The sequence below is a fragment of the Nicotiana tabacum genome, chromosome 22 (genome assembly GCF_000715075.1).
Source record: "Nicotiana tabacum cultivar K326 chromosome 22, ASM71507v2, whole genome shotgun sequence".
In the NCBI taxonomy this organism is placed as follows: domain Eukaryota; kingdom Viridiplantae; phylum Streptophyta; class Magnoliopsida; order Solanales; family Solanaceae; genus Nicotiana; species Nicotiana tabacum.
The window spans coordinates 8,910,632-8,938,440 of NC_134101.1; the positions used below are offsets into that span (position 1 = coordinate 8,910,632).

At 38.1% G+C, this 27,809-nt stretch overlaps 2 protein-coding genes across 2 annotated transcripts; both read right to left on the reverse strand.

Annotated features, from left to right (window-relative positions):
- Positions 1–9,090: 9,090 nt before the first annotated feature.
- On the reverse strand, positions 9,091–11,158 carry LOC107788482 (small ribosomal subunit protein mS80 (rPPR6)). The gene has a single exon (XM_016610162.2). The coding sequence runs from the start codon at positions 11,059–11,061 to the stop codon at positions 9,256–9,258; it is 1,806 nt and encodes a 601-aa protein (XP_016465648.1). The 5' UTR covers positions 11,062–11,158; the 3' UTR covers positions 9,091–9,255.
- Positions 11,159–12,531: 1,373 nt separating this feature from the next.
- LOC107788483 (oligoribonuclease-like) lies at positions 12,532–18,106 on the reverse strand. The gene is made up of 9 exons (XM_016610163.2): positions 18,012–18,106; positions 15,691–15,822; positions 15,394–15,525; positions 14,860–14,936; positions 14,617–14,698; positions 14,421–14,476; positions 13,690–13,776; positions 13,426–13,516; positions 12,532–12,936 (listed from the first exon to the last, which is right to left on the reverse strand). The coding sequence occupies exons 2-9, from the start codon at positions 15,791–15,793 to the stop codon at positions 12,815–12,817; spliced, it is 750 nt and encodes a 249-aa protein (XP_016465649.1). The 5' UTR covers positions 15,794–15,822; positions 18,012–18,106; the 3' UTR covers positions 12,532–12,814.
- Positions 18,107–27,809: the final 9,703 nt, after the last annotated feature.

Here is a 27,809-nt window from a genome sequence, read left to right on the forward strand (position 1 = left end):
GGTGTACTTGTACTTATTATTTGTTGAGCAATATTAATGGTGTTCTTGTTACCATGATTTTTATATCACTGGTTGATTAGTGTTGCCATTATTGTTAATTGTTTTCTATTATTTTTGTATACTATATTGCACAGGTTATTAGACTAGTGAGTGTCTTGACTGTACCTCGTCACGATTCCACTAAGGTTAGTCTTGATACTTATTGGGTACCGACTGTGGTGTACTCATACTACACTTCTGCACATTTTTATGCAGAGCCAGGTATTGGAGATATCAGACTCGGACAGTGTTAGAGTGTGATCGCAAGGATTCAAAGTAGAGCTGCTTGATCGTTGCAGTCCCTTGGAGTCTTTCCATTTTATTGTACTGTTAATTAATAATCAAACAGTATTGATTATTCGATTCTTGAGATCATTTCATGTATTTAGTTAGAGTTCATGACTCGGTATTACCAGTCTTGGGAGGTTATTTGTAATTATTTCCGCTGTTGGTTTCGATTATCTATTTTAAAAAATGGCTTGAATTATAATTATAATCGGCTTACTTAGTCTTAGAGACTAAGTGCCATCACATCGCCTGTGGTGGGATTTTGGGTCGTGACACATACTCTTAGCCTTTTTACTCAAAGCATCATCCACCACATTGGCCTTTCCGGGGTGATACAAATAGTGATATCATAATCCTTCAACATCTCCAACCATCTTCTTTGCCTCAAATTGAGATCTTTTTGCCTAAATAGATACTGCAGGCTACGATGATCAGTAAATACCTCACATGATACACCGTAAAGGTAATGCCTCCAAATCTTCAAAGCGTGAATAATGGCTGCCAATTTCAAGTCATGAACAGGATAATTCTTCTCGTGAACTTTCAACTGCCGCGACGCATATGCAATCAACCTGCCATCTTGTATCAACACTGCACCAAGCCCAACGCGAGATGCATCACAATACACCGTATAAGATCCCGAACATGTGCGTAATACCAACACTGGCGTCGTAGTCAAAGCAGTCTTGAGCTTATGAAAGCTCAACTCACACTCGTCTGACCATCCGAATGAAACACCTTTCTGGGTCAGTCTGGTCAATGGGCTTGCTATAGATGAAAACCCCTCCACGAACCGACGATAATAACCTGCCAAACCCAGAAAAATCCGGATCTCTGTAACTGAAGTAGGTCTAGGCTAATTTTGAACAACCTCAATCTTCTTAGGATCCACTTTTATGCCTTCTGCAGATACAACATGCCCCAAAAAGGAAACCGAGTCTAACCAAAATTCACATTTTAAAAACTTGGCATATAACTGATTATTCTTCAAAGTCTGAAGCACATTCCGAAGATGTTGCTCATGCTCCTCTCGACTGCTGGAATAAATCAAGATATCATCAATGAATACAACCACAAAAAGAATCCAAATAGGGCTTGAACACCTGATTCATCAAATCCATAAATGCTGCTGGGACATTTGTCAACCCAAATGACATCACTAGAAATTTGTAATGTCCATATCGAGCCCGAAAAGATGTCTTAGGGACATCAAATACCCTAATCTTCAACTAATGGTAACCAGACCTCAAATCGATCTTCAAAAATACCTTGGCACCCTGAAGCTGATCAAATAAGTCATCAATTCTTGGCAGCGGATATTTGTTTTTGATAGTGGCCTTGTTCAACTACCTATAATCTATACACATTCACATTGAATCATCTTTCTTCTTTATAAATAATACTGGTGCACCCCAGGGCGAGACACTGGTCTAATGAATCCTTGATCAAGCAAGTCTTGTAACTGCTCCTTCAATTCTTTCAACTTTGGCGGGGCCATACGGTATTGTGGGATAGAAATGGATTGAGTGCCCGGAGCTAAATCAATACAGAAGTCAATATCTCTGTCGGGTGGCATCCCTGGCAAATATGCAGGAAATACTTTTGGAAATTCACGAACAACTGGTACTGAGTCCATAGAAGAAACATCCGCACTGGGATCGCGAATATAAGCCAAATAGGCTAGACACCCTTTCTCGACCATACGTCGAGCCTTCATATAAGAAATAACCTTGTTGGTAGAATGACCAGGAGTTCCTTTCCACTCTGACCGAGGTAACCCCGGCATGGCTAGGGTCACCGTCTTGGCATGACAATCCAATATAGCATGATAAGGTGAAAGCCAATCCATACCCAAGATGACATCAAAATCTACCATATCAAGAAGTAGAAGATCCACACTAGTCTCAATACTACCAATAGTAACCACACACGAACAATAGACATGGTCTACTACAACAAAGTCTCCCACCGGTGTAGATACACACACAAAAACACTTAGAGAATCACGAGGCACAACTAAATATGAAGTGAAATAGGAGAACACGTAGGAATAAGTAGATCCTGGATCAAATAGAACTGAAGCATTTCTATGGCAAACTGAAATAATACATGTGATCACAGCATTAGATGACTCGGACTCAGGCCTAGCTGGAAAAGCATAAAATCAGGGTTGGGCCCTACCACTCTGAACTGCGTCTCTGGGACGGCCTCTAACTAGATGGCATCCACCTCTAACGGCCTGACCTCCACCTCTAACGGTCTGACCTCCACCTTTAACTGCCTGACCCCTACCTCTAGCTGGCTGAGCTGGCGGTGAAGCAACCGGTGCTGGAACCATAGCACGAGAACCCTGCTACTGCATGCTGCCCTGAGACCTGGGGTAGAATCTAGCTCTACGTGTAGCCATGTTGTATACAGTATTTCAAAGCTTCAAGAATAGCAAGTGTTTCAGCCTCAGTATTGGTAACCTCTTGTATCTCCTTTCTCGGAGGTGCACTAATAGGAGCTGGTGGTGCACTGCAGGATGTCTGGGGTGCTGAATGAAACTGTCTGGGAGGATGACCCCTACCAAAATTACCCCTGACTCTAGACGAGACACCACTGAACCAACCGAACTGACGAGGTCTCTTATCAGACCCCTGCCCTCTCTCCTATGCGAGAACCATCTCGATCCTCCTAGCAACATTAGCAGTCGCCTGAAAGGAAATCTCACTTCCGGTCTCCTTGGCCATCTGAAGCCTGATATGGTGAGTAAGTCCCTCAATAAACCTCCTCACTCTCTCCCCCTCAGTAGGAAGTAAAATGATAGCATGACGGGCTAGATATATAAAACGGGTCTCGTACTGAGTAACAGTCATACTGCCCTACTGAAGACGCTCAAACTACTTGCAAAAATCCTCTCTCAATGTGATAGGGAGGAACTTCTCTAGAAATAGTCGTGAGAACTGCTCCCAAGTCAGTGTAGGTGACCCAGCTGGTCTGGTCAACGTAAAATCTCTCCACCACCTCTTGGCGGAACCCGTCATCTGGAATACAGCAAAATCGACCCCATTGGTCTCAACTATACCCATGTTCTGCAGTACCTCATGGCAGCGGTCAAGATAATCATGTAGGTCCTCAGAAGGTGTACCACTGAAGTGAACTGGAAAGAGCTTAGTAAACTTATTCAGTCTCAATAAGGCCTCAGAAGATATGGCGGGCCTATCACCGACCTGTGTCGCAACAACTGGCTGAATTACCCCCAACTGGTGGGGCTACTGGAGCCTGATACTGTGGAGCCATCTGCTCCGGAGCGGAGGTAGTGGGAGTTTGTGCTCCTCCCCCAGCCTGTGAGACGACTGGTGCTACTGAAAATGTACCATTCTGGGCCACGCCCTCCATAAGACTCACCAAATGGACTAGAGCGTCCTGAAGTACTGGAGTAGCTATAAATCCTTTCGGAACCTGAACTGGTCCAACCGGTACAGTCTGAACGGGAACCTCCTCCTAAAGATCTACCTGAGGTTCTACAACAGGTGTTGATGCTCGAGCTCTAGACTGAGCTCTGCCTCTGCCCCTAGCACGACCTCGGCCTCGACCTCGACCTCTACCCCTGGTCATAGTTGCCACCGGGGGATCTGGTCCCTGTCCATCGGTAGATGTATTACGTGTTCTCACCATCTTTCAATCATTGATGATAGAATAAGATTGCACGACAGAATAAGAAAGAAATGATATTGTTCCTAAACTTTATAGCCTATGGAAAATAAGTACAGACGTTTCCGTACCGATCCTTCAGACTTTACTAAGGTTGCTCGTGACTCGTGAGACCTAAGTAACCTAGTGCTCTGATACCAACTGTCACGACCCGAAATTCCCACCTTCAGGATCATGATATCGCCTAACATTTCACTTGCTAGGCAAGCCAACGTTAAAAATAATCTTAACAATTTTAAAATAAATTTAATTAAATAGAAGTCAAATTACTGAAATAAAGTGCGGAAGATCATAAATACCGAATTATCAAAATACATCCTCGAATCTGATATCACAAGTGCACGAGCTACTAGAATAATATAAATAAAGGTCTGAATAAAATTCAAGTTATTTGAAAGATAAGACACAGCTAAGATAAGATAGAAGGGGACTTCAGAACTGCGGACGCTGTGCAGTTATACCTCAAGTCTCCTCTGGGTAGTTGAATTCGAGCAAGTCTATGGTATGCCGCTGGGACCAACTCCAAAATCTGTACAAGATGTGCAGAGTATAGTATCAGTACAATCGACCCCATGACAAGACACGTACGTAAACCACCTGTACAAGTATATACAAATACAACAAGTAATAATAATACAATAAATAACAATTTATAAATTGGGAGGGAACATGCGAAGGGGAATGATATAATAATTTCAACAGGAGACGTATCACTTAGTAGCCAAATAATTTATCAACAATAAAATGAGCAATTGATGGTATGAAAATGGTACGACACCACCCTTCGTTCTTTTACTCTCATTTGGCACGGCATCACCCTTCGTGCTTTTACACTTTCTGAAATGACACCGCATCACCCTCCGTACTTTTACACTCACAAATGGCACGACAACATCCTTCGTGCTTTTACACGCTTCCTTACCATGACAATGATAATATAAATTTGGAAGAGTATTTAAATGCGCGGATATGCACTTATCAATCAATTCAATACCAGAATACCGACTTCACCTTCCAAAATATTCAACAATAATTAAATGAATAATAATTTCACAATAATGATCAAATAATCAATAATAAACTTAACCAGGAATGTCTTAATTAAATAGACAATTATTCACAATAAACAAATTTCACCCGCATGCTTTGACTCAACTACAATGCATAAGTACTAGTCACCTCACATATATGTTGTAGCCGCATATTATATCATATAGAAAATAGACAAATAAGTCATACTCCCTCATGTCAAGGTTAACCACGACACTTATCTCGCTTTGCAATAAAATTTAAGAATCCAATATACCTTTGCCTCGCGAATTCGTGCCCGAAATCCTCAAATCTAGTCATAAACAATTCAAGATACTCAATATAAATTGTATGAATTAATTCCATATGAATTTACTAATTTTCGAATAAAAATCTAAAATTTATCTCAAAAATTATCAGTGGGACCCACGTCTCAAATCCCGAAAAACTCACAAAATCCGACAACCCATTCAATTACGAGTCCAACCATAATTATTCCACTCAAATCCGACTTCGAATCGACATTCAAATCCCAAAAATTTATTTTAAGAAATTTTTACAAATTTTCACCTCAAAATACTAATTGGATGATGAAAACAATTATATATTCATGTAAGTTAACCAAATCTGAGATAGAATCACTTACCCCGATGAATTTCTTGAAACACCCATGGAAAATCGTCACAAACCGAGCTCCCAAAGTCCAAATGTGAAATAATACCCAAACCCTTGGTTCTATAATACACAATCTGACCCCTCATTGTGCTGACCGCACAAATTTTATGCGGTCCGCACATTCCAGGTTCTGCGGTCGCACTCCAAATTGTGTGGCCGCACTTCAACACTTTACACTATCAGGCTTCAGTAAAATGCCCATAACTTTCTGTACAAATGTCCAAATGATTAATGCTATACCTTTCTGGAAACTAGATTCAAAGAGCTACAACTTTCGTTTTTGAATCATCTCCAAATTCGTTGTGGATTAAAAGATATAAGCCTCCGAAGTCGGACTAGCGAACCTGCAGAACCCCTGATGTGCGGCCGCACACAAAATTGTGCGGTCCGCACTTGTCCTCTGCGGTCCGCAAGTGCGGGCGCACTCAAAATTGTGTGTTCCGCACTTTTTCTTTGCGGTCCGTAATTTTTCAAAAGTTCCAGAACAACATTAGAGTGTTGAAATGCTCGGACTTACTCAAAACTCACTTCGAAACTCACTCGAGGCCCCTGGGATCTCAACCAAATACACCAACAAATCCTAAAACATCATACGAACTTGCTTGCACGATCAAAACACCAAAATAATGCCTAGAACTACCAAATCGGACACTAAATCAAATAAAATTTTTAAGAAAATTTTAAAACTTCTATTTTCACAACCGAACATCCGAATCACGTCAAATCAACTCTGTTTCTCACCAAATTCGGTAGATAAGTCATTAGTGACATAACAGAGCTATTCCAATTTTCAGAATTGGATTCCAGCCCCGATATCAAAAAGTCAAATCCGTGGTCAAATTTTGAAAATCTTTAGCCTTTAAATTTCTAGTTTCCGTTAAATGGCTATAACTTGAGCTAGGGACTTCCAAATTAAATTTCGGGCATACGCCCAAGTCCCAAATCACAATACGGACCTACTGGAATTGTCAAAACACTGATCCGAGTCTGTTTGCTCAAAATGTTGACCAAAGTCAACTCAGTTGAGTTTTAAGGCTCTATTTCACATTTTAATTCATTTTTAACATAAAAACTTTCAGGAAAACGAACTGCGCACGCAAGTCGATAAATAATAAATAGTATTTTTCGAGATCTTGAAATATAGAATTAATAATTAAATTTAAAGATGACATTTTGGGTCATCACATAACCCCTGATTCAGCTATAAATGGACATCACAATTTGCTCTTTTCAGCAACTTATCTTGAAACACATTAAAAAATCTCACATAATTTCACGCGCTTACCAAATGAAACGGGCAGAAATGGAGCATATATATAGAGCATATAACCAACCACAATTATAGCCTGTTTGGCTAAGCTTCTCCGAGGTCAAAACTATATTTTTCCAAAAAAACTGCTTTATTCTTTTTCAAAGTTGAAGTATTTGGTCAAATTTTTAGAAGAAAAAAAAGTGCTTTTGGGCACAAGCAGAAGCAGTTTTGGAGAAATAGAAAAAAGTAGCTTATCTCCAAAACCACTTTGAGAAAAATACGTTTAGAAGCATTTTTTTACAGCTTGGTCAAACACTAATTGCTGCTCATAAGTGTTTTTCAAAATAATTAGCCAAACACAAGTTGCTTCTCACGAGAAGTACTTTTGAGAAAAGCACTTTTGAAAATAAGCTGATTTTAGAAGTTTGGCCAAACATGTTATTAGTTTGCCACTGACACAGTTTTTGTTTTACCAAATGATACATGCGCCTCTCAAACAAGTCATACCAGATTACCTACAAGCAAAAGCATTCTTCATGCAATGGGCAAACTGAATTGGCAGCAAGACACTATTTAGGAAGGGGGAGGGATGACAGAGAATATATACATCCTTTTTTTTATTTGAATGAAGTAAAGTAATTCCCTTTAAGTGGATAAATCTCAGGTATGCAAGAGGTATACCAAAACATAATAGAGAACCTACACAGTAAAATGTATGGTTTTCTGTAACTTCGCCCAATCTTCTATAGAGGCAGGAACCTCCTCACTGGTACACACAAAGGTAACAACAGAGTATTATTTTCTACCTCCGATACCCCATATTAACGCGAAAGAAGCATAATCACTTTAATTATAATGCTGTGGTAGGAACTTACCAAAGATCATAAGCTAACAGTAACCTGGATAATGTTATACCCAGTGTTGTCAAAGGTTTAAGACGTGCTTAAGTCTTGAAGCTCAGGAAAGCTCAAGGAGGGCGCTTCCCGTCGCTTAAACTGCACTTTAGTGTAGGCAAGGTACTAAGGTGTGCACCTTATTACCCACGAGTTATATCTTGAATCAAGCGGTACTAAAAAACAACAATAATCGGAAAATAAGTGTATTAGTTGTTAAGGAAAACATTATAAGTGAGTTTGTTACTTATTATCTTGAATTACACGTGTTTATTACTATCCTTCTTTGTGCCTTTTTAAACTGAAGCCCACACTTTAATTGCGCTTTGCACTTAAAGACCCAAAAACCTTAAGCCTTTTTAGAGCTTTTCGCCTTTGACAACACTGGCTACATCTCTTATTTCTTTATACACATCAGAAAATTACAGGTGCGAGAGGAAAAGGTTGAAGAAACTAATAATTTTTCCAACTGGAAATATATAGAGATACTACTACACTATAGGGAACCAATACAATATATGCAAGTTCTCGGGTGCAAAGAATATACAATACTTCTTTTGGACGGAAGCTATAAGCAGCATCTAGCTGTAACCTACAACACGATGAAAAATGCAGCTTAGAAGCTAACTACGTAATTTGATTCCACGCACGATCAAAGAAGTTCAGTCAACAGATTCCTCATCTTAGTCGGGGTACTCAATAGCATCATGACACTCCTTTATGTCATGGAAACAACAGATGCAAAGACAAAAAAGGAAAGAACAGTTGTAATCAAAATACAATAGGAAGGAGAGCTCGCAAAATAAGAAAAACTATAACGATCAACAGTTAAAATTCTGATGCCTCAGACAAATTTATTTGTGAATGTAGACGGGAGTATCCTGACGGGGCCTAATAGCTTTTGCTTTCATGAAATCCTCAACATTCACTTTATAATGCATCCACTCTTTTATGGATTTGCAACTTTTTGACCTCCTCGGTGCCTCTTTTTTGTACGTAATATATGTAATTGACAAACTAAAAAAAAGTATGGCTAACTTATTTACATTGTCAATCATAACTCACCAAAATGGCCATTTATTGGGCTAATGTTGTGCCAACAGGAAACCACCAGCTACATATTGGAATAATATATATCTCTATGACTGTGATGCCATCTTAATTACCAAGCTATTGTTCTGAACAATTCAGCCCAAGAAATTGGGGAGCAAACATTAATTAGAAAAGATAAAAAAATACTCATTTTTTCAGAATTCTAATAAATTTTCAGCATACAAAATGCAGGTGTTAAAGGTTTAGCCTGCTATTTATCTCAATAACCAAAGCATTAAAATGAAACAGAAGATACAGATCCCTACAGCTAAAGGCAGTGATCGGTACCTACTATGCTGCAGCGATTACTTCATTTGTTCCTACTTCTTCATGTTCTAACTCCTTAACCGCTCTTACGAGACCCTTTGTGATTGCATTTAGATGCAACCCATTCTCCTTCATCTCCTCCAGCAGCTTCTCCGCTGTAGTCCAATCTAAAGCCTTAAGGCAAAGAGATTGGATAAGTTTGTTATATTCATCAGCATTAGGCTGAACTCTGTACTCCTTCATCTCTCCCAATAGTTCCACAGCCTTCTCATACTGTTCAAGCTTGCAATAACCCCGAATAATTGTGTGATAAGTGACAGGACTTAACTTGGCGTGCTTCTTTTTGGCTGCATCCAAAACATTACGAGCTTCATCCATCTCACCACCCTTTGTATAACCGCTCATAATGACATTGTAAGTGTACACATCGGGTTTCAAACCTCTACCCTCCATCACATTCATCAGTTTCTTAGCTTCTCCCATTTCTCCACTCTTGGAGAGCGCGCTGATAACTGTATTGAAGACTGCGTTGCCAGGTGGCGGACCTGCATCTATCATTTTCAGGAGCAAGTTTTTGGCGTCTTCGATGTCTTCACTGCAATAAGAGCGCAATTGCTTTTCCCCTGTTACATCTTTTGCCCTGCACAACCCTTGAATGACATATGAGAATGACTTAATGGCACGCTTACGCTCCTCTTTAGGGAAATCCTCCAACATCTCTAATGCAAATCTAACGCTTTCATCTTTGCGACAAAGCGAGCTGATCAACAGCTTAATAGAAGAAACAGGCAGATTAATATTCTTCTCCTTCGCCAACAAGTAAACCAGATGTGCATCCTTAGACTTATTTCCTTTACACAAAAAAGAAACAATTTTTCCTACTTTCTCAGCACCCGGCAACATATCAGCATTTAGCATCTTCTCACAAACAGTAGAAGCCCAATCATATATGGAACGCCTACAAAGTGCTTCAATGGTAAAATAGTACGTATCAGCATTTGGCACGCAATCCAATTCCCCAAACTTATTAAAGATCTCAAATGCAGCCTTTCCTTTACCCAATCTTGACAATAAAGCAATCAACTCATTAAGAATCTCAGCATTCAAGATCCCTTTCTCCTTTTCTCTGACCTCCTTCACCAAATCCCACAGAGCATAAACATTCCTACCTTCAATACAGACTGCAGTAACCAACAATTCAACTACCCTTTTCGTTACCAAAAACTCGGGTTTCTTCAAACCCCACTTGAAAAAAGATATCAAATTCTCACCAGGAACATAAGGTGTCTCAAGAACTCTAACAACAAACTCCTCATTCAAAGACAACCCAATTTCCTCAAGACTAGACTCAATAGATCTATCAAGATTACCACTACTCTGTAATAAAGACAACACACACTCCAATTTTTCCAAGTCTAATTCTTCCTCTACAACCTCATTTTCTCCAAAATCAGAAATTTCTTCAGCTGCTATATTATCCTTAATTTCATCAAAAACAGTGGACCCTTCATTGGACTCAGATGAAACAGTTTCAAGATTGTCTATAAAGGCAGTATCTTTATCATTTTTAATGGGTTCAGAACCTACAGATTCGGAATCTGAAGATGGGTTTGATGAAAAAAACCTTTTTATTTCGTGTGAACAAGATTTGGAAGAGATCCAATTAGAATAATAACGAAATAGAGATTCAGCTGAATTTAGTGGAGCTATAGTTTGATTGTTGAGTACCTGAGGAAGAATAAAGATGTGATTTTGGAAGCCATTGAAACTTTGATTTGCTATAAATTTTCTGGAAAATGCTTTCCTTGCCAGAACTGCAGGTCTCCACATTTTTGCTCTCTATCGGAGGAGTGTGATTGTCCCTCTGTAAAACCCTATACCGTAGTCCTGGGTTTGAATTGCACAAATAGCCTTTTTTTAGCCCCCTCTTTATATTTTATCGTCTCTAATAGGAGTTGTAAATATGGTCCGTTCTAATTTTAATGAATAAAATTTGGATTAAAAGAACCTACTCTTATATATATGATCCATCCTTCGTGTGTATTTATGCCCGATTTGACTCTTTTTGTTCACAATTTTAATTTTTTATGGGTTTCAATTCAAATTTTTACTAAATTTTATTTAATTTAATGGGTTCAAAATTTATCATTTTAAACAAGGATTCATATCACGATCCCAATTTGTTTGGGACTGAGGCGTAGTTGTTATTGTATACTTATTTAGTAGAATTTTTAAGATATATAATTGTCTAAATCAAAGTTATTGGATTCGGATAAACCTGTAATTTCTTTACTAGATCCGCCTCGATAATGGTTTTAATTATCAATTTTTTTCTCTTTCTTTTGCTTTCTTTGAATTATACATATATGTTTTCAAGTGACAAAAACCTCATAAATTCAAATAATATACCAAAAAACTTTTTCTACCAGTTTCAAGTGTTGTTGTTTTCTATATTTAGTTTGAGAACTAGATAAATTAAGTGTGAGAATGGGAATGTGTAGCTGACTTGCACTAGCTATACTTCTATTATAATAGAATTAGACATTTTTCTTGATGAATATCGTCCGTGTTCTATTGTACTTGATGTAGAATCGTTTCTATAAATGCTATTTTATTTATGAGTCTTAATCTTTATGCCATGCAAGAAACTAATATTTTTTCTTTCTTTTCATTCCAAATTCAAGAATATGATCATTACAACTAGTTGGTCTGAGTTTGTCAACTAGCATACAGCAGAATACCTCTTACCATTGGTTCTCACCGAGCAGAAAAACACAAGCAATGCATGAATCAATAAGCATAAATGTCGAATGCTTGTTAGTTGAAATAGAAAACGCCCCCAAATTACAGTGTTTTTAACTTTTATACACGGTCTGTTCTTGAGCCGATGATCTATCGGAAACATCTCTATCTTCATAAGGTAAGGGTATGGTATGCGTACACATTACCCTCCCCAGACTTGCACTGGATTTGTTGTTGTTGTTGTACTTTTATACACTGTCAACGCAAAAGAACTTCCCGATCAAAACCTGGAAAATAAGGCAGGTAACCTGCTAGAACAACAACCCAGTATAATCCCACTAGTGGGATCTAGGAAGGGTAGTGTGTACGCAGACCTTACCCCTATCCTGGAATAGAGAGGCTATTTCCGATAGACCCTCGGCTCCCTCCCTCCAAGAACTCCCCACCTTACTCTTGGGGTGACTCGAACTCACAACCGATTGGTTGGAAGTGGAGGGTGCTTACCACTAGAGCAACCCACTCTTGTCAGGTAACCTGCTAGAAACAAGTCAAAATACATCGAAAGTCTAATAACGTAAAAATTCTTTACACGATCAGTGTACATAAATTAAATCCAATTATACATGATAGCCAAGGATGTGAAGGTACTCGGAAATCAGTTTGCCAAGCATCATAAGCTCATAACTTGGACAAAAAGACAGATACATTTAACTGCTCGTATCACTTTCCACTGGCACACAACCCCTCATTTTGGGAATCAGATGAAAAGAATCCTCAACATGAGATACAAATCTCCTTCACTATCACCTTTTAGACTTAGAGTCTTTGAATATGTGCACTATCACTTTTTAGACTTGGAGGCTTTGAATATGTGCTCCTTGTAGTATTTGAGTTCTGCTATGCTCTCCTTAATGTCATCCATAGCTCTGTGCTTGTTTTTCTTTTGAGGTGCCTTTCTATTGTCTAATCAAAAAGCAGCAAAACACAACATGCAACAGTGAGAAATTGAGCCGATTGTATCAAAGCATCAAATACTGATACTGAAATCAGAATTGAGAACAAAAAAAAAAGGACAGCCCGGTACACAAGGTATCCCGCGTTCACGCAGGGTCCGGGGAAGAACTGCACCCCAAAGAGTGTGACGTAGACAGCCTACCCTAATGCAAGCATTAGTGGTTGCTTCCACGGCTCGAACCCATGACCTATAGGTCACACAGAGACAACTTTACCGTTGCTCCAAGGCTCCCCTTCATTAGAACAACAACAATAACCGAAATCCCACAAGTGGGGTACGGGAAGGGTAGTGTATACGCAAACCTTACCCTTACCCTGGGAAGGTAGAGAGGCTATTTCATATTAGAATTGAGAAATAAAGATTTAATCCTCCCCCACCGACCCGATGAATACATCGAATATACCAGATAAATCTCAAAATGCAGTATAGACTTTTACCTCGTGGATACCAACGAAGACACAATGCCCTTACGCTGCTGACATCAACAAGTACATGTGAAAACAAACTTGCCAAATTTGGCATAAACTTCTGCAATGAATAAATTATAATGAGAATAGTTATTAACTAATGACTTTACAAACCTGAACTTTGAAAGAGGCTATCAAGTTGACTGTAGTAAAATAACAGTAATCACATACATCTACTTGTAGATGAGATTCCACAAAATGATGTTTACATAATCAGACATACACACACCATACCTTCAAAAACAGAAGATCCATATAGACTGAATTTCCAGCAAGTAGTGGTGTATACGTCCTTATGTTTCTCTTGACAAATTCAGCTACCTACACAAAACAAGGGGAACAAAAAAGAATATTTATCTAAAGGATCAGCTTGTAGAACCTGTAGCACGAGCGAAGTCTGTGGATTCCACATGTGATCTTAGCCAAAAGCCCGTGTGTGGAAATCTGTGGGTTCTTTCAACCAGTATTGCATGCGCTCTATCATGGCAGCAACATTTAAGCATAGTGATAAATGGTAAACAAAAAAAAATACACCAAAAAGGGAACAGATTAAGAAAAGAAAAAAGGGAAGAGGAAACGGAAGGTATTAATGCCGGTGACAGCTCTTCAAGAAAATAAAGTTATATCTTTTGCCTTTTCGGATAAATGACATTGATCACAAGGACCAATTTCCATGTGTTAGGATGTACCTCTACCTCAAAATGCTACGCAAAGCTAACATCTCCAAGAAACGGATTCTTGAAACAATCAGAGAAGCTATAAATGGGAACTTATGTTCCTAAATTTTGAGATTGAAGGTACAAAATAACAGTATATAAAGTTATTCTTGAAATCTGTAAACCGAGGAAGCAAAGCTTCAAGACAGTTATTATTTGCTGCTTACTCTATTACATATGATCCTCAAGTCCGAAAACAAAAAATAATGTCATGACATCAGCATCCTAGAGACAAAAGGAATAGGATACCTGCTTCTCGGCTTCTTCTTCAGTGATGGTACTCTTGAGAACCTTCTGAGTCAAACCTAAATTACATTAAGTTTCATCTTTGAACTAACTGCTAACATTACAAAAAAAAAATGTACTCTATTATGGTGACATGTTAGTTGAATTCCTCTTAAGACACTCTTATAACCTAGAGCAAAGTACACATTAAGCCACTTACCACTTGTTGCATGATGGCTTTGACACCATTCTCCCATATTGTCCAGATACTCCTTGTTTTGATGTATAACCAAATCAGGACCCTAATTTTGAAAGCACAAAATAAATTCCTGTTAGTAGAAGCACGGGAATGTATTGACGAGATGTATAGATGCACGAGGAAGAGATCCAGCACGGCGAAATTCTAATGACAGATAAGGTGGATAGAAATGCAGAATACATAAGAAAAGACAGACAATTTTACCTCAATTGATTTGGTCAAATTTCCATCTCTAATTACACAGGCAATCTCCAATATCCTATCAACCTCAATAATCAAACCTACATAGAAAGGAAATGTCAAAAGAAAATAATACTACCCAAGTTGAATCTTCAAGAGCACTTTTGGAGATGTGCAATGCTGCTTCGTTTTCAACACTCAAAATTTGACACAACCTCTGGAAAACAGGACAAAAAGAAGATCCGAGTTTCTTCTTTGGACAAATGATTCGAAGTAGTTAGTTCATTAAGGATGACGATACTCAGGAGGCCTCTCTGGCCTAAGATACACAATGCAAAGTTTGAGGAGGGGAAATACTCAACATTCATTTTATAACCATCCTTTAAAAAGACTCTAGTAGTATCGACGGCTCAAGACAACACAATCAACATAGGATTGCAAACATGAGAAATTATAGAATACTCTAAAATCATACTGAACGTACTTGATGTCATAAGTCATTGGAAAATAAAGTACGGTGATTGATGTGCTTCCAACGAGTCATGAAATAATAATTACCAGTCATCTCAAGGTCAATCCATACAAGCGGAAATTTGTACTCTCCTGGAAGCAAAGGTGACCTCTGAACCCCATTTTCATGTTTGAGCGCAGTCACCTCTCCTGAGCTATCATCTTTGTCCTTGGCTTTTCCTGAAGAGTTCGAAGATTGTCATTTTCTTGCAAGGATCAGCTACATATGTCCAACTTTTAATATTGACCATTCAATTATTCGACTACTCCGTTCAGCGTAGCTATTGATCTAGAAATCTTAGAATTAAGCAGGCATTTAAATACAAATTCTGCCCCCATCCTTACCTCCTCCATTTACCATCTCAGTTTCCCCACGAGTTTCTGCATCATCCCGGCTATCTGGGACGCTCAGATTCAGCCATGAGAAGGCATTTGAGAGTTGACTCATTTCTGTGAAAGCCCTTGATCATTAAGCTCCTAGGGAATAGAAGATAGGTTAATGTGCGCAAACCATGATGCTTTTTCATTAGGAAGTAAAATTGAGTTAGTATTTTTTAACTTCAGACAGGTACAATTTTCAATAATCACTGACCAAATCATGCTCAATCGCATTCATCATTAGAAGTTGCACCAGAAAGTGCCCGAGTTAGTAATGGAGCATAAAACATAATGCAAATCCAATACATCATCATCCTATCATGACTTAATCATGGTTAGGTCTATAGAATATTCAATGCTTCTTCTCAATTGCTCAAGAATATTCAATGGGATGGGAGAAAGCACTTCCACACCAAGAGAATATGTTAATTGTTAACAACTAAAACACAAAAGAAGGGACCAAAACAAGGGCAAGTCCTTGGCTTATATCAACTTTTTTTTGTGAAAATTGAGGATCAGGGGATTTAACATCGTTTCTCTAAAGTCAGACTTATGCTTATTTTGTTTCCAGAGACGGAACAGGAATTGAAGTTTATGGGTTCTGAACTTACCACCAAACACATAGCACGTTTTAGTTACTGGGTTAGCCATTAAATATTTATACATATTTAATGAATTTCCTAATACAAATATAGGGTCCAAGCAAAAGCTACTGCGTTCGCTCGAACCCATAAGTTTCTTGCTCTTAAGAATTTTCTCTGCCTTGTAGAGCAGTGAGATGTCATTGTTAGAACGTGATTATCCTCCCTCATAGTCACACCATATAATTAGTGGTTGCCTTTTCTGTCGACAAAACTATTTCGAATTCATAGAAGCTAATGTGTAGTATCATATAACAAATACTCCAAAGCAAACAAAATTGTACATGAATAAAAGGAGCTCAGCTATCAAAGATTCAAGAAGAGCCCTTAATCCATTTCCAGTTAGTAGTAGTATCACCAAAGATGAGGTATTAACACCTAAGTTGCTCGGACTCTTCACTTTCAGTGCCGCACCTGTGTCGACACGACGTGGGTGTGGGTATGGGTATGGGATCCGTATCGGATCTAGTCAACCAATTTTGGGTACTTTGACCAAAATCAACAGAGAAATTTGGGATAGATACAATGATTTTTGAAAACAAATCAAAAGCTAGGGTGATATGGAAGAAAATGGAATACCTTGTATATATAAATTTCTATGTCAGTCCTTTTCCTTTTATCTCCTTCTAAAATTCTACTCTTGTTCAATATTCTCTCCTTCTCGGAATACCTTGTAATTTTTCCACATAATGTCTCATAATTTAGACATATTTTTATAACTCTATTTTTAAATAATTGAATTATTTTTAGCTGAATCCCCGCACCCGTATCCGTACCTGGATCCGTACCCCCGAATCTTTAAATTTAGATCATGAAGGATCTGACCTCTAGATCCGCACCCGTATCGGACACCCGCACCCGAGTCCGAGCAACTTAGATTAGCACTACTAAGGCAGGCCGATGTTACATAGTTGTTCCCCCCAAACACCATTTTTAGGGTTACAACGAGCTGGCCTTTGAGAGACTAAGTTGAGAACAATGCTCCCTCTCATTCTAGCCATGTGGCTATCTGCTCACTTATCTAGGATCAAGTAGTGGCGTAGGCACAGGCATTGAAGGGTGGTCAACCGAATACCCTTCATCGAAAAAGTATATTGCGTATATAGGTCAAAAAATATTTTTATATGTGTATATTAAATTTTGAACATACTTCGCGAAATTCCTGGCTTCGTCGGGATCAAGGGCTATTTACTAAGTTATATAATATGTGACACTTCCTTGGAGAGACCCGCACTCCCGTCAGCTCTCAAGTAAATAAAGAAGTTGAAGCCAGTTACATCAGCTATTGGCTGTACACACACACACCAAAAAAAAAAAAAGTAGACGCAGGTCTAGTGGTACTCTTTATCTTTTATTTCTTTCTTTCTTTTTTCCATTAACGTTACTCTGTATCTGCTAAGTTAAAAACCTGAATCCGCATAATCTTTTGAGGCCCCAAAATGTTGAAACATGAAGAAAAAAAAATGCAAGAATATATATTTTTTTTTTCAAAAAACAGTTTTTGATTCCATATGGTAGTTTGTCAATCGTCAATACAAAAGAATCATCCTTATATAGGTATAGAAACTTGTATATGCATGTGTTTTGTATATACATAGAGCCGTAAGAAGGAATATGGGCGTGGGAGGAAAAGGAAAGGGAGTTTACCGAGAACAGCAGCAGGAGCTTAGAGGGGTCGGAGGTTGGCTCGAATGCTTGAACACTCCCCAATTATTTTCTTCTTCATTTTGAAAATGAAAATCAGGCTTCATGGGCCTAAGTATATCTTTTATTAGTATGTACCTATTGTAAAAATGGAATCTTTACAGAAATGGCCGGTCATATTCATTATTTACTTTTTATAGCCATATATATAGATTATAATATCATATAGGAGTGGCAAACGGACGGGTCGGGTCGAATATAGTTCGGGTCGAAAACGTGTAATGAAAATACAGATCAATTATCCGACCCGACCCATATTTAATACGGATAAAAAACGGGTTAACCAGCGGATAATATGGATAACCATATTATTCATGACTTCTTGCATATGATCACTTTTGGGAGAATTCTTAGTATTCCTAACTTGAGGAACCTCCAATTTGAGGCTTTACAAATATAAACGTTAGACCCATTGGTTACCCATTGATTATCTATTTTCTAAATGGATAATATGGTTCTTATCCATATTTGACCCGTTTTTAAAAAGTTCATTATCCAACCCATTTTTAATGGATAATATGGGTGGTTAACTATTTTTTTAACCATTTTGCCACCACTAGTATCATACCATGATTATATATATGTATCATACCATGATTATATGGGTTACCTATTTTTATGCATATATTATACCTCCACCGGCTATTTTTAGTTTAAGAGGTTGGGTGGGCGACTATTTGGGTTAATTCTTCGCAAAACATTGCACAAATATGATATTTTTTTGGGTGGTCTTTAATTTTTTACTCCCACTTGCCTCATGAGTTATGGATAGAATTTCAAGATCAAAAATTAAAAGTGTTGCGCATAGGGAAAGCGAGGTGCAACACTTGTTAAACTTGAAGTTCTACCCATGGGGCAAGAGGGAACAAAACTTCAAGATCATCCACTTTAAGGGCTTTTTGTGTACTTCAGCCATTGCAGGGAAATTGCACAAACACCTGATTTTGGGGTTACTGTTTAAGTTGTACCCTAAGTTCAATTTATTTTATAATATTACTCACTTCGGACATAATTTCAGACGTACGCGACTGAAGTAACATAATCCGTGTCTGAAATTATAAATTTTATTTGAAGTTAGGAAATCACAGGAATTGAAAGCATTTTAGGTGATTCTATTTCTCTCAAAACAAGAATTAGAGCATCAGATTTGTATTTTTACTGAGTAACATTGTTTGGAGCATCAGGTGTTGCAAGTAGCTACCAGCAGTTGATTTTGCAGTTAAGTATATATTATTGTTAAGTCGACCACTCGAAGATGGTTAATAATTCTGAGGCTGAAATTCTTAGTGTCAAGTCTCATCATTGTAACAACTGCCACACATCTACCAACCCTTTTTAGAAATGTAAAGTTTATAAAACAGTAATAAGTTATGTACTCACATATAATGTTGCATTCTCTTCCTTCCTTTTTACTTGTCTACTATACTAAAAATAATTTTTTCCTTTTACTTGTCAATTTTAGCAAATCAAGAGAAAATAAATAATTATTTTTCAAATTTAGATTTTCAAAGTACCATTAATAAGGATAATTTAGTAAAATAAATACTTGATTAATGCTTTTTAAGAAGAGTGCAAAATGCAAACTAGACAAGTAAAAGGGAACAAATGGGGTAACATTATGCAATTATTAGATGTATATCTGATCATCCTCGGAGGAGGCACTCGCTTGCCTTTTGGAAAAAAACTTCTACAGTATATATACTGTATGGGTCAAAATCTATCTCTAGGATACTTTAAAATGGCATCGGTAACACATTCCCAAGTCGCCACGTGTCAATGTGATTTAATTAACAACAAAGGTTGTGGTCAAAGAGTTAGCAAAGGCTGAAGTCGAGGAGTCGTCATAGATCGAGGCCAAGGTTGAATACCCTTGACAGAGTTATAACAGCTAGTATCAAGATAGAACATTAAAAAGAATATTCTAGAGGATATTCTTTGCACTTGTACTATTAGGGTTTTTTAGGAATATGTTCCCTATAAATAGAAAGAGACACAATGATAGGAGACATGAAATATTCATTTGTAAAAGATACTTTGAATTTAGAGAGAGAAAATCGGGTCTCTTCACAAGCACACAAAAACAACCTTTTCACTAAGATTCATGCTTACACTTTTCCACTAGATCTGAAAATATCTCGGGCACTCGAATGTTTATTCATCATTCTCGATTGTCAGAAAGAATATTCATTGCTTTCATCCTTTCTCGGGTGGCTCATTTTCATTTATTTACATAAATTCCATTTATTGTTGTTCATCGCTATTTAATGCACATTACTTCTATTTTGGTTTTTAACTATTGACTGTGGTGCACCGTCATAGCTTTTGGAACAGATCTATGTGCTATTTATTGCACTACCTGGAATATCTTTTTAGGATATTATTATTTACTAAGATTAACCCTCATTTGTATAAATTTAATTAGTTGAACGAAGATCTATATTTTTGGTCAAACAATTTGGCATCGTATGTGGGGATTTCTTAGTTAATTTTTTAGTTTCCTTTAGATCTACAATTAACGCAAGTCACTAACATCACAAACCCCAAGATCTTTTTCTTTCCTTGTACGTACAAAAACCTACATGGCAGGTAACCAAGGAGAGAGGACGAAGGTAACGAGGGATCTCCCTAGCAACCTCATGAATGCTATCAATGAGAGCTGTGAAACCCTAGGCAAAGACGTGAAGCCCACTGCCTCCTCTGGGCGTGAGAGGTCTTCCCCCCTCCCCCCCATTGTAGCATAACAAAACTCAACGGAAAATGAGCTTTCACGTCCACAGAAGAAGGGACACCACCAGCTGCGAAGAAGCTCCTCGAGGTGTGGCTGACCGATATGCTAATGAGCGTGCTTAACAGGCCCACTCCAGGCACGACTACAGAAACTGCAATGGTATGCACGATACAACGAGCAGACGAACAATGCGACCAGTCGAACCCTCTAACAACTGGTATAACTCACAATATTACTAACAATGCAGGTGACAGCGCCCTCGCTGCCGTTCTAAAGAGGATGGAGGAAATGGAGAATGAAAACAAAGCACTTTAAAACCAGATGAAAGAACACCAGGAACGAGTCAACAAGATACCGGACGCCCCTAAGTTGTTGCCAAAAAGGGACACCAGCAGGTTCGTAAAGCAACCATACAGTGATGCAGCAGCCCTGAATGCCATACCAAAGACCTTCAAAATGCCACCCTATCTCAGGATATACGACGGAACGACCTATCCCGAAGATCATATGACCCATTACGTCACCGTCGTGAAAGGCAATAACCTCGCTAAGGAACAAATGTCCTCTATTTTTCAAAAAAACTTTGGCAAAACCCTTATAGGAGGAGCACTAACATGGTACTCACAGTTACCAGCCCATTCCATAGAAAATTTCGAGGAAATGGCCGACAAGTTCGTAACCACACATGTTGGAGCCAAGAAGGCCGAAGCTAGAGTAAACGACATATCCGCTATCAAGCAATCCTTGGGAGAGGGACTGAGGGACTTCCTCGCCCGCTTCAACATAGTAAGGATGACTCTGTCGAACGTATCCGAGGGGATAGCGGTCGCAGCTTTCCCGAATGGGCAGAGTAGGATGGTTCAAGAGTAACTAGAAAATTTTTGAGTCGGTTGATGAAATACCCTCCAACTACTTAGGACGAGATCCATAATGCCTATTGTGCCGAAGTTCGAGAAAATGAGGACAACCTCAACGGACCGACTCATCGACTCATTTCGGTACAAGCCGAGTCCAGGAAAGAACGAAGGGACAACGTTAGAAGGGACTACCCGATCTCGCGACCCAATAGAGAACGACACCAGCCATATGTCAGGGCACCTATCGCACCTTCCCTCCGCTATGAAAAAGGCTCGTCCAGGCCTTATTATCTACACCGAAACGAGAGAGGTATGGACCCCTTATTATCTACTCCCAATTTTTGCGTGTCACCTACAGAAATAGTCTATGCCCTTGAGAAGCTCGGAACAAAGGTAAAGTGGTCGCCAAAGATGAGATCCGATCCGAACACCAGAAAATCTGACGCCCTCTGTGAGTTCCACCAGGAACGTGGGCACAAAACAGAAGATTGCATCGCCCTTAGACAAGAAGTCATAAATATGTGGCGGAAGGGATACCTCAAAGAGTTATTAAGCTATAAAGGGAGGAACAACTTCGCCAGAGGACGTGAACACCAAGGCCCGCCGAAGCCACCATCACGAGCTCGTACTATCAACATGATTGTTGATATATATATATATATATATATATATATATATATATATATATATATATATATATATATATATATATATATATATATATATATATATATATATATATATATATATATATATATATATATATATATATATATATATATATATATATATATATATATATATATATATATATATATATATATATATATACAAGCATTTTTCATAAATTATTTTTCTTTCATAATTTTTAAAGGCTTTAAATAAATTTATTTCTTTATTTTTATTATATAAATATCTAATAATTACCCTACAAATTATTTTTATGATGATTTAATAATCTAAATTTATCATTTATACCAATATGAGGTTTTAAATATTTTTAGAGTATTTCTTATAATTACATTTGCATTTTTCAGGGCTAAATTGCACATTTTACAATAATAGCCCATATGCATGTATAATTACATTATTTATGCAGAAAATAACTTTTTATATTTTTATAATGTTAAATAATTATTTTTAATCATTTTCATACACAAATGATATTTTTATTTATTTATTTATTTATTATGTTTTTATAAATTATTTATTTGTTAAAATTGGGTATTTAAAATCTAGCCCTAAATTCCTTCTAATTTCGGACCTAAATACCCAAACATAGCCCAATTACCCCTGGCCCAAGACCAATCAACCCAACCCCATACCCGATCGCGACCCGTTTAACCACCCGACCCAAAACCCTTTTAAATCGTGGCCGTTGATCTCTGAGATCAATGGCCCACATTACACCCTCCCTTTTTAATTATACCCAAACCCCCTAACCCTAAATCATTCCTCACCGCCTGCCGCCCTTGAATCCTCTCATCTCTCATCTCTCAAACCCTAGACGTCTTTCCCATAATTTTCTCTCTTAATCCCACTGGATATGGGATTACATAGCTGTTTCTTGCCATATCCTACTTTCCCCTGGTACTGGAACCTTCTATATACTGCTTGCCTAAACATGGCAAGCGGATCTCATCAACTTCGAACCAAAGCTGGTTCAGTTCCTTGACCTTTTTCGTCTATGTTCATTTTTGTTCTTTTATGGTATGAATCTCTGTGTATTTCTATGATTCCTACTCACCCTAAAATTAGGGTTTCAGATTCTTTTAAATCGAACCAAGTCTGGTTTGATTCTTTATTTTAAAAGGTATTGTTGTCTATGTTTATCTTATTCTATGCAGCATATGATTTTTACCTTTTATTTATTTTAGATTTCTGCCGATTTGTGTACTTTACCTAAAATTAGGGTTTTGAAATTTTCTCTTTTCCTTACTGATTTTGATTTCTTTCCTTTCTCATGTTTGATTGATAATTTTCCTTGTTTGGATGTTAATTTCTACTACTATATAAACCCCTCTCTATTCCCCTTTGAGATAGACTTGAATTGTTAATGTTTACTAAAAAACTGAATTCATCACTCTTTGTTCTCTAAATACTCTTGTTCTATATTCTGGTTCCTGGCCAGCTGAAAGCCAAGGCCAAAAATTCTGGGTTCTTGCTACTGTGGACTTTGTTCTTTCTTGGTTTTCGCTTAACTGGTGAGTTGCTGAACTTTTTCACTTCATTCCTATTTACCTGTCATTTGCATATGTTTTCGCTTCTGAAGATTGTAGTTTAATGTGTTTTCTGGGCTATTCTTATATGCAATCCTGATTGCTTTACTTTAATTTTTGGTCTCTCTAATCTTCACTTCATTATGTCGGTAATCTGAAACATGCCTAAGCCTAATTCGAGTAATCAAGATTCTCTTAATTTCGTTTAGCCAATGTGTTACTACTTGACATCTCTTTGGTGTTTAATCTTGCTTAAGGTTGTCCATTTTGTTATTCGAGTATGCTCCATATGCATAATTTGAACTTCCTTTAGATTAACTGGTCTATTAGGTCAGATTTGAATGCTTACACTTACTGTATGACATGCGTTTATCTTCCCTTTCTGTTCTGAATCTCTATAATGGCAATCTTGCATAGGTAGTATGTTTTAATTCTATGTCAAGATCCTGTTCTATCAATCATGACTAGTTCTCAATTAATATACCCCTTAGCATGTTTTGGCTCACTTGATCCACCAGTATGTTGTCATAATTTGTGCTTCCCTACTATGTCTAAATGTTGTTCTGCTACCTGATGTGAAGTTAACATGGCTATCTTGTGACACTAGCATTTGTACTTAACATAATTTGGACATTTTCCCTGTTATGAGTCTGTGTACTCCAATCCTGCAAACTTGTTTGTTAATGTGTAACTACTTATGCACTAGGTGTTGAACTTGTTCTTCTAAATCTTGCTAAAGGTGTTCTTAAAACCTAAAGCATGTTTGATTATTTGCTTTATGTGCCCAACTTGACTATTTTTGTACCCTTCAGTTCTGTACCTCAGCTATTGTCCACTCTCCCTCATTATCATTTATGTTATTCTAAACTTGTTATTCCTAGCCGGCTGAAAGCCAAGGCTATCAAGGCTCTTGCCACTGACCTCCCTAGTGTGAACACTGCTCAGGGTTCATTTGAGACCCTTGTGAACTCTGACACACTAGGATTTGGTCCCTAATCTTTCCTCTGAACTGTCTCTGTTAACCTCCCTAGTGTGAGCACTGCCCTAGGTTCTTGAAGCCCTTGGGAACTCTGACACACTAGGGCCTTGGTTCTATATGCTCAACTCTGTTTTGTGCCCACTGGGTGAATCACTCAATTCCTGGCTGCCTTATGTCCATGAAGATGTAATTTTGGGTTGTTATGAGCTATGAGAATGAAGGCCCTGCCTGGCCAGGTGTATCTTTGGGCCTGTTGTAGGCTCCCTATAGCTATTCTACTTTGTAATTTATTCTATTCATTTTGGGTCTGTAATAATTCTTGTAATGACATTTTGGGGTATTAGTAAAAGTGGGAAAGGGGTTTTATCTTACACTTGCATTAAAACGGGTAGAAATCCTACCTATAGGTACGTTACTTAGCTAAAATGTGTTATTATGCTCAAACATGTTCAGTTGTCATGTGTTAGAAATCATGCCTATAGGTATTCTATTTTGCTCAAAACGTGTCACTTTTCAGTTATTATAGAAATGTTGCCTATAAGTATCCTATTATGCTCAAACATGTTCTATTATTACGTGTTAGCAATCTTGCCTATAGGTTCTTCATTTGGTTCAAATGTGTTCTACTTCTGCTTGCTAGAAACCATGCCTATAGGATATTGAATGATGAATGTCTCAATGTGCGCATAGGACTCTATTTACATGCGGCTTAATCTATAAATTTAGATGCCATTCCTATAGGATCTAAAAATTAGTTTTAATTATAGAAATCATGTCTATCGGGTCTGAATCAGTCTTAATTACCGCCTTGCTCATTTCTTCAACATTGTGCTAATCATCACTATTAGATACCATGCCTATAGGACTCGATTAAATAGTTCTGAACATATTCTTGTGATTGTCATTGTTAGTTGGTGCGAGAATCACTTAGGCATCATGACTATAGATTTAATCTCTTATGCTTGTAATCAGTAGGCAACTATGTAGGCTGTAAAAAATTGTATTAAAAGGAAAAGGCTGGTAAAACTGCTTGCTTATGAAATCCGGAATCACAGAGAGATCCTGCCTATAGGATTCTGCAAACTTATTAAAATCTGCAACTGTCAATATGAATCAGTTTGCGTGCGTTTGTTGTTTAAGTGCAGAGGCTAACTTGAGCCCTTATTTGCTTATACGTGAAAGTCCAAATTGTTTTGCATGTCATCTAGTCTTTTTTCCTTTTGAGCAACCTAAGTTAAAGTCTAGAAGCACTCCGAGATAGAGGTCCAAATGCCTCCTGGACCATAGGCATGGGACGGGTAGTGCACGCATAGGGCACGATTTAGAATCAACTAGTGCGCTTTAGGTAAACAACTTAAAGATAGTAATCGGGTAGCAGGAGATGATAGTCTGTGCCTGCTGAATAATACGAGTAACACCCCACCTCGAGGGAGTTACGAAGTATTATTTATGTTGCACGGGGTGATCCTTTAGTCTAAAACACTTAGCTCCCCCACCTTTGTTTAAAAGTCAATCATTTTTATTTGCCCAATTTTTGTCTCTTCTCCTTGTTTAGACTAATTCATATAATTCAAGTTCGATCGGGACCCACCGTTATGGACCTCGAGGAGTGCCTAACACCTTCTCCTCGAGGTAATTTGAGCCCTTACCTGATCTTTGGTACGCAACTGGTTAATCCAGAGTTATCTGCAAATAGGTGCCCTAACGCACCTTAATCCGTTAGGTGGCGACTCTCTCTTTTAACACCTTTCCTTAAAAGAGTTGTCACGTGTCGAAACCCAATTTCGCGAGAAAAAGGGGCGCGACAGCATGGCGACTCTACTGGGGAATATATTTTAGGCTCTTACCATTGCGAACTTGGTCTATATGAATTAGTCTCTTCCGATAAGCGTATCTTTATTATTTTGCCGTTACTTGAATATCTCGCTCCCATTTTTCCCTTTTATTGCTACATGCACACCCTCTTCCCTATTTTCCCTTTATATGAACTCATATGCAACTCTTCGCTTAATTTGGTTACAATGTGCATTTCCCCTTTATTTCCTAATCATGTTCACTGGATCCAAACTTTTAAAATTTGCTATATCATGTCTCCCCCAATCATTACCCCTTTATTTGCTTTATTACAGTTCTTTCACATTACGCAAACTAACTTCTTCCCTGTTTTTCTTTCTTTTATGTCTTTACGTTTATTTAATACTGTATTTACTGCTTTCATCATGCAAAATACTTGATAACGTGTTGTTTTATCTTTGCACAAAGCATGCTCCGCATTATATTTCACTCGTGCGTACTTAATACCATAGCGACACTTGATGAGTATCCGCGCTCTTCCTAAAATCATCCTTTTAAATTTGAAAAGGCTTATTTGCAATAAAACTAGTCGATCAGTGGTGCAATCGACGATTCCGTGCCTTTCCCTCTCAAGTTGTCCACTTGAGGGTACCGGTCTAGACTCTTCTAGAAACCCCCACTCTGATATTAACTGTGCATGCATCATGTCTAAACCTAGTATAGGTTAGAACGCTATCCGCGTGATAACCCTCTAAGGCAAACCTTGTCCAAAGCCCATCGGAATTTCTATAATCCCAACGGGCACAATCATGATATGTGCATTATTTGGAGAAAACGTGCCGATATGCTAATTATTAATGCGTAAATAGTCGAATCCGGAGGGGGAAAGGGCTAACTTTATCTGTTTTGCAGAAATGAGGCACGAAGTCCCCAGGTTCGACATGGTTCGAAGTATCCCACCTTTGTTGCTATATTGGTGGGAAAATCTCTCGCCAAGCGACAAAAACCATGTGAAAAGAGTTATCGAGAATTTACCTTCTTTGCTAGACATTCAGCCAAACAATGTACTGATTGAGGCCGCTGCTATGTTCTGGGATGAGAAGAGGGTTGTTTTCCGTTTCGGTGACATAGAAATGACTCCCCTTCTAGAGGAAATATGAGGCT